At 43.1% G+C, this 8506-nt stretch overlaps 1 protein-coding gene across 1 annotated transcript; it reads left to right on the top strand.

The window, feature by feature from the left end:
• The first annotated feature begins 4269 nt into the window (after positions 1 to 4269).
• Positions 4270 to 5627, top strand: LOC125464312 (hydroxycarboxylic acid receptor 2-like). The gene has a single exon (XM_048556618.2). It carries the CDS (start codon positions 4316 to 4318, stop codon positions 5300 to 5302), a length of 987 nt encoding a protein of 328 aa, XP_048412575.2. The 5' UTR covers positions 4270 to 4315; the 3' UTR covers positions 5303 to 5627.
• The last annotated feature ends 2879 nt before the right edge of the window (positions 5628 to 8506 follow it).

The following is an 8506-nucleotide window of genomic DNA, read 5'->3' on the forward strand; positions in this document are numbered from 1 at the left end:
TGTGTTCGTTAGTGATAGGGGAATCTTTAGTCAGGTGTTCAGATAGATGTTTCAGAGACATCAGAATGGCATGCTGTCTCCCTAATGTCATGGTCAAAGATGTCTTGGAGATGGTGCAGAATATTCTGAAAGCAAGAGGTTGCTGTACACATTGCTACGAAGGACTAGGCACAGAAAAGGACAAGGTTCTGAAAAGAGAATATGGGAAATTAAGCCGGAAATTAAAATGTAGGTCCTCGAGGGTCGTAGTAGTTGGAATACTACTAGCTCCACCTGCTGGTGAGAGTAGGAGTAGATGGATTCAGTCAATGAATGTATGGCTGAGTTGCTGGGGCAGGGAGCAGGGATTCGCATTTTTGGATCATTGGAATCTCTTCACGGGTAGAAGTGATGTGTGTAAGAAGTGCTTTTCTTTAATTTATTCACTTGTGGGATGTGGGCATTATTGGCTGGGCCAGCATTTATTTCCCATCCCTAGTTGCCCTTGAGGAGGTGGTGGTGAGCTGCCTTCTTGAACTTCTTGGCAATAGCCCTTGCTCTGGGATGACCTACAATGCCATTAGGGAGGGACTTCCAGGATTTTGACCCAGCGACTATGAACAAATGGTGATACATTTCCAAGACAGGATTTTGAGTGATTTGGAGGGGAACTTGAACATGGTGATACTTTGGTCGCTCTTGTCCTTCTAGATGAAAGAGGTCTTGGATTTGGAAGGTTCTGCCTGAGGATGTACTGCTGATACTGAGCAGGTGGAGGGAGTGGATGCTTGTGGGTCTAGTGCCAATCAAGCGGGCTGCTTTGTCCTGGATGGTGTTGAGTTCTTGAGTGTTGTTGGAGCTGCACTCATTCAGGCACGTGAGGAATATTCCATCACACTCCTGACTTGTGCTTTGTAGATGATGGACAGGCTTTGGGGAGTCAGGAGGTGTGTTACTTGCTGCAGTATTCCTAGCCTCTGACCTGCTCTTGTAACCACTGTGTTTATCTGGTGAGTCCAGTTGTGTTTCTGTTGGGGAATTCAGTGATGGTAACACCATTGAATGTCAAGGGGCAGTGGTTAGTTTGTCTCTTATTGGTGATGGTCATTGCCTGGCATTTGTGTGGCACAGATGTTACTTGCCACTTGTCAGCCCAGTTTGGATATTGTCCAGATCTTGTTGCATTTGGACATGGACAGCTTCAGTATCTGTGAAGTTGCAAATGGTGCTGAACACTGTGCATTCAATAGTGAATATCTCCACTTCAGATCTTATTGTGGAGGAAGGTCATTGATGAAGCAGCTGCAGATGGTTGGGCCAAGAACACCATCCTGAGCAACTTCTACAGAGATGTCCTGCATGTGAAATGACTAACCTCCAAAAGCCTCCTATGTGTCAGGTTTAACTATAACCACCAGACAGTTTGCCCCTGGATTTCCATTGGTTCCAGTTTTGCAGGGGCTCCTTGATACCACAGTCATTCGAATGCAGCCTTGATGTCAAGGGCTGTCACTCTCACCTCAGCCCTGAAATTCAGCTCTTTTGTTGATGTTTGAAACAAGGTTGTAATGAGGTCAGGAGCTGAGTGGCCCTGATGGAACCCAAACTGGGAGTCAGTGAGCAGGTTATTGCTGAGCTGGTGCTGCTTGATATCACTATTAATGACACCTTCAACAATTTTACTGATGATCAAGAGTAGACTGACAGGGCGGTAATTGCGCTGAGGTTGGATTCATCCTGTTTTAGTGTACAGGACATACTTGGGCAATTATCCACATGGTTGGAGAGATGCCAGTGTTGCAACTGTACTGCAACAGCTTGGTTAGGACAGCAGCAAGTGCTGGAGCCCAAGTCTTCAGTACTGTTGCTGGAACGTCGTCAGGGCCTTTGCCGTATTGAGTGTCTCTAACCATTTCTTGATATCACGTGAAATGAATCGAATTGGCTGAAGATTGGTGTCTGTAATGCTGGGATGACTGGAGAAGACCGAGATCATTCATCCACTTGGCACTTCTGGCTGAAGATTGCTGCGAAAGCTTCACCTTATCTTTTGCACTGATGTGCTGGACTTTCCATCATTGAGGATGGGAATATTTGTGGAACCTCCTCCTCTAGTGTTGTTTCACTGTCCACTACCATTCATGACTGGATATAGCCAAACTGCAGAAATTAGATCGGATACGTTTGTTGTGGGATTGCTTAGCTCTGTCTGTCATTTGCTGCTTATCCTGTTTGGTATGCAAGTAGTCCTGTTTGATGGCTTCACCAGGTCCACATTTCATCTTCAGGTATGCCTGGTGATGCTCCTGGCATGCCCTCCTGCACTCTACATTGACCCAAGGTTGATCCCCTGGCTTGATGGTAATGGTTGAGTGGGGGATATGCCGAGCCATGAGGTTACAGATTGTGCTGGAGTACAATTCTGCTGCTGTTGATGGCCCACAGCACTTCATGGATGCCCAGTGTTCAGTTGCTAGATCTGTTCTAACTCTGCCCCAGTAAACACAGTAATAGTGCCACACATCACGATGGAGGTTATTTTGAAGGCAGAATTTCATCATTTCATCTCCACAAGAACTGTGCGTTGGTCGCTCTTACCAACACTGTAATGGACAGATGTAGCTGCAGCTGGCAGATTGGTAAGGATGAGGTCAAGTATGTTGTTCCCTCTTGTTGGTTCCTTCGCCACCTGCCACAGACCTAGTCTAGCAGCTGTGTCCTTTGGGAGCCAACTAGCTCAATCAGTAGTACTGCTGCTGTGGGGGATTTAAATCTTGGACTTTTAAATCCCCCACCCAGAGAATGTTTTGTGCCCTTCCCATCCTCAGTGCTTCCTCCAAGTGTTGTTCAACATGAAGGAGCATTGATTCACCAGCTGGTGGAGAGTGGTCTGTGATAATCAGCAGGAGGTTTCCTTGTCCATGTTTAACCTGAAGCCATGACATTTTATGGATCCAGAGTCAATGTTGAGGACTCCCAAGGCAACTCTCTCCTGTTTGTATCCCATTGTGTGGCCACCTCTGCCCGTTCTGCCCTGCCAGTGGGACAGGACACATCCTGGAATGGTGATGGTGGTATCTAGGACATTGTCTGTAAGGTACGATTCTGTGAGCATGACCATGTCAGGCTGTTGCTTGAAAAGTCTATCAGACAGCTCTCCCAATTATGGCAATAGCCCCCAGATATTAGAAAGGAGGTCTTTGCAGGGTCAACAGGGCTGCCATTGTCTTTTTCAGTGCCTAGGTCGATGCCAGGTGTATTGCCAGGTTTCATGAGTATTTAACATCAGTATTTGTTGTGGAGAAGAATTTGTAAGTTATAGAACTATGAGAAATAAATAGTGATATGGTCAAAAGTGTACATGTCACAGAGGAGGAAGTGCTGGACATCTTAAAATGCATAATCGTGGATAAATCCCTGGGACCTGATCAGGTATACCCTAGAACTTTGTGGAAAGCTAGGGAAAGTGATTGCTGGACCCACTTCTTAGATATTTGCATCATCAGTGGCATGGATGAGGTGCTGAAAGCTGGGAGGTGGCTAATATTGTGCCATTATTTAAGAAAGTTGGAAAAGGAAAGCCAGGGAATTATAGACTGGTGAGCCTGATGCCGGTGGTAGGTAAGCTGTTGGAGGGGATTCTGAGGGACAGGATTTGCAGATATTTGGAAAGACAAGAGCTGATGAAGGGTAGACAACATGGCTTTGTGTGTGGGTATGCATGTCTCACTACCTTGACGGAGTTTTGTGAGGAGGTGACAAAGCAGATTGATGGACGTTGAGCAGCAGAAGGGGTCTATATGGACTTCAGCAGGTATTGGATAAGATTCTGCATGGTAGACTGATTAGCAAGGTTAGATTGTGTGGAATCTATGAGGAGCTAGTCAATTGGATACAAAATTGGTTTGAAGGTAAAAGACAGAGGGAGGCAGCAGGGTGTTGTTTTTCAGACTGGAGATCTGTGACCAGCAGTGTGTGGTGTGGATTGGTTCTGGGTCCACTGATTTTTGTCATAAACATAAATGATTTGGATGTGAATATAGGAGGTGTGGTTAGAAAGTCGCAGTTGATGCCAAAATTGGTGATTTAATGGACAGTGAAGAAGGTCATCTCAGAGTACAATGGAACATTGATCACATAGATTGATTTAGCATATTTGGTCGGCATGGAAGGGTTGGTCCGCAGGGTCTGTTTCCATGCTTTACAATTCTAACACATCATGACTTAAGTAGAGGACCTCCCCAATCTGTAACATAACGTGGGGATGTACTATATAAAGAGTGACGCTGTCCGTTCATCGACTCGATTCTGTGGCTGTGTGACTGAGTTTATCATAATGCTAACTGCTATGGGCAACTTGACTTCGTCGTGTGCTCCAGGCAATGAAGTTCATTCCTCCTACAATCCACCTATAATTATTATAATCATCATCCTGGGATTTATTGGAAATGCCGTTGCTTTATGGATCTTCAGTTTTCATGTGAAATCCTGGAAACCAAACACAGTCTATTCACTGAACCTGGCGATTGCAGACACTCTGTTAATCTGCTGTTTACCGTTTCGAGCAGATTACTTTATCCGGGGGAAGAACTGGATTTACGGTGATGTTCCTTGTCGTCTGAAGATCTTCATGGTATTTCTAAATCGGACGACAAGTGTCATGTTCCTCACGGCGATGGCGATCAATCGGTATTTGAAAGTGGTCCATCCTCAGCACAGAGTGAATACGATGCCTACAAGCTGTGCAGTGAAGGCAGCCGCCGGCTTGTGGGTTCTCGCAGTGGCCATTTGCTCACACCTCTTAGCAGAACCTCATTCCTTCGAACTCGACAACCAGACGTACTGTGAACCCTTTAACATAACGCGGCCTCTAAGTCCGACAACAATTTGGACCGTTGTTGTTTTTATTGTTTTCAAGTTTGCTATCCCGGCTCCGATTCTCCTCTTCTCCACGTCCTGCATCATCTGGAAATTAAAACAGGTGAAAATTGAGTTGAGGAGTAAATATAATCGAGCGATGAAACTTGTGATCGCTGTGTCTGCAGTTTTTGTGCTTTGCTTCTTGCCCACAAACATTGCTGTTCTTGCTGTGTTAGTCACGGAACTGAGAGGTACTGAAGGCTGCAAGTCATATGAAACAGCTGTTCACGTCTTCTATAATACACTATTCATGACATATCTGAACAGTGTACTGGATCCAGTTATTTACTACTTCACAAGTTCGACTTTCAAAACTGCTTTAAAGAAAGCAGTTGCTTCTCTGAATCTAAACTGGTCCAGATCAAAAACTGATACAGCGATGCAACCGATAGAATCCACATGAGAAGTAGATATAGATCATCATTTTTAAAGGACAGCGGTCCGTCATAGCTATGAATGATCCCAAACTATGTCTACCCTGTCTGCACGACCCAGCTGTTAATATCTGTTAAATGTCTTTAAAGTATAATCTATCCATTCTTGCAGAATGTTGAAATTTTTTGCATTTTTTGGTGTTGTAAAAGTAGATAGCGTGTTTCTGATGAATAAGTGGTTAAAATTTTTTAATCGTTATCCATGTGTTTAAAAACTTGCAATGAATTTACTCTGTAACATTGACTGACTAGGGATTTTCAATGATAACGTGTTTAGCTTCATAAGGAGCTAAGTTCTTGTAATGATCAAAGATTAAAGGGAAGTAATTAGACGAAAGACTGGGATAATGCTATTGTTTCTGAATTCTGGTGTTGTGTGCGGATGGCTGAGGACACATAGCAAGAGAGATATTTGCTGGGAATGTGAATCATTTGTCAGTGCACTGTGTGCTCACTGTGTTCAATGGGACTGGCTATTGTTCACCAGATTGGTCTGTGGAAGCTAAAGCCCTCCAAATCAGTCATATTCACAGATACAGCATCATCTGTGATTGTTTCAGATTTCCAGTATCGACAGTATTTTGCTTTTATTTGCACTTTACCGTGAACTGACTGGGCAAGAAACAGTGAGTTTGGCACTGCCAAGAAGATTGAAGGATTGGGCCATTGTTGTGAAGGGTTGCCAGCTGCATTGATGGCACAGGATCTGAGGTTTACTCACAGCTTGCAGCAGGCCATAGTGTGAGCTGTCCTGTGAGAGGTGCTGGATGGGCCGTGAGAAGTGTGCATGGGGGTGGTAATGAACAAATCTAATTTACCTTTATCAATCTTTGTTTTTTATAAAACACAAATGTTTGTAGCTCAGGTAGCAGCAAACACAGATATCACCATCACCTACGCTCGGTAAATCCTGTCCCACTGCCAGAACAGAAATGTCAGGGTGGCAGCACTGTTGGGAGGGAGTTGCCCTTGTTTTCAACAAGAGCTTCAGATGCCATGAAGTCTATTGGCATCAGGCCAAACATGGGCAAAGTAGCCTCCTGTTAATTAGCACTAACTACAAACCAACCCACACCAGGCTGCCAAACCAGTTGTCTTCCATGTTGAACATCATGTGAGAAAGCACTGAGGGATGCACAATATACTCCAGATAGGGAAACTTCAATGACAATCACCAGTGTAGCTTGACAGCAGCACTACCAATTGAGCTGGTCAGGCCCCTGAAGTACATAGTTGCTGGACTGGGTGTGTGGCAGTTGGTGAGAGAAACAACAAGAGGCAAAAACATATTTGACCTCATCCTGTCCATGACAGTATTGGTAAGAGAGACCACTGCACAGTTCTTGTGAAGAAGACATCTCATCTTTACATTGAGGATACCCTCCGTCGTATTAGGTGGCATTACCACTGTGCTAAATGGGATAGGTCTGAACAGATTTAACAATATGACATTGGCACCATGAGGCATGTGGACCATGACCATAACCATTGTTCTGGTGGTATATAAAAAGGAGATCATGTTATCAAAGAAAGGCATGGTCCCTCATTTGTGGGAAATTCCAGATAAACAATAGTACTAAGAAGCATGCATGAGAAGAGAAGGTGACTAATGCCTCAAGAAGTACAATAATGTATTGGTACTAACTACTCACTTCCTCAGCCTCAGAATCAATAGGAAAATTCTCTACTGCATAAGTTAATGACAATGAAACCATTAATGTTCAATTGGTGTAGCTTTATCCATTATATTGACATCACACACATAAACTTCATAGGCTGAAGATGTAAACTATACAGTTTGCAAGGGTTCGAATCATTTTGTCTGACTTGTAATGTAGTTGCAATTATTGCCATTATATGAGAACCTATCTTGTTCAACAAATCAATGAAAGACAGTGTTTATTCTTAATGGCTGTATGCTAGTTTATTTTCCAACACTGATCATTAAATAGATCCAACACAAAGTGTGGACAAAGGAGGGGTGGTGGCTATGAACTACCTAAAACAACCCTTAAATGCAAGCAAAGTACTGTGGGATGCAAGTAACCTGAAATAAGCACAGGAAATGCCAGAGAAAGGCAGCAGGTCTCGCAGCATCTGTGGAGACAGAAACAACGTTAATGTTTTGAGACTGAATCAAAATCATAGTGCATGTGAAACATTAAATCTGTTTCTCCCTGACCAAATGCTGCCAGAGTTTCCCCAGCATTTTCTGTGTTTGACTGAAACAACCCTTACTCAGAATTATATAACTTCTGTGATGGCAGGAACCAAGAGGTGACAGTTGTGACATGCAGGGCAATACTAATGGTGAGAAATTACTGGATTCAAACTCCATGTATAGAACCACAACACAAGGAGAGGAACAAACAAAACAAAAAAATTTTGGAGGATTGTATGTTTACCACTTTAAGAGCATTGCTGCTTTAAGAATGCACAGACAGTCAGTCAGCAACTGATATATGATTACGGGCAGAGAGAGAAATTGTGGCAGCCATGGAAACAGTAACAGGGCAAACTTGGTACTCCAAAGATGAACCTTCATCCAGAAGATGGTAAAAAGTGCACAAAGATGAACATAGGCTAGGAAAAGAAAGAAATAACCAGTTACACTTAGAAAAAATGGAGGCCTCAGCAAACAATTGTCTGAAGGAAGCAGGGGAAGCCTTTGGCTATATTGATAAGGGAAAGTGGAGAAAAACTGCACAAAAATAATTCAAAGACCAGAAATGGAAGGCAAGAGTTTGTAAAGGTAAGTTCTCACCTCTCACTTGAGTGTTGCTACTAATGAAGATAACCTTTATGAACCATAGTTGTGAAGGACAGTAAAATGCATAAAAAACAAAGAAAATGCACGAAACACAATTGGACCAGTTCTGAAGAATCAGTCTGCTTCAGAATTTATTTACAATTGAAAAGTGCAAATTTTAAAAAAGTGTAGAAGAAGAAGAGAAGTCAAGATAAACTAAATAAACTGGGACTTGGTGATTAAACTACATTGTCAACAGGAAGAATTATAAAGCTCTGAACAAAAACAAAATTTCTGGAGAATCACAGCAAGTCTGACAGCATCCATGAAGAGAAAGCAGAGTTAATGTTTCAAGTCCAGTTACTCTCCGTTGAATTATTTAGTTTTTGGTTTTATTTTATTTTTGAATTATTAGGGTCCCAGG

The sequence above is a fragment of the Stegostoma tigrinum genome, chromosome 26, assembly GCF_030684315.1.
Source record: "Stegostoma tigrinum isolate sSteTig4 chromosome 26, sSteTig4.hap1, whole genome shotgun sequence".
Taxonomy (NCBI): domain Eukaryota; kingdom Metazoa; phylum Chordata; class Chondrichthyes; order Orectolobiformes; family Stegostomatidae; genus Stegostoma; species Stegostoma tigrinum.

Coding starts and splice junctions, on each gene's coding strand:
- LOC125464312 (XM_048556618.2), top strand. CDS start 4,316: ATGCTAACTGCTATGGGCAACTTGACTTCGTCGTGTGCTCCAGGCAAT.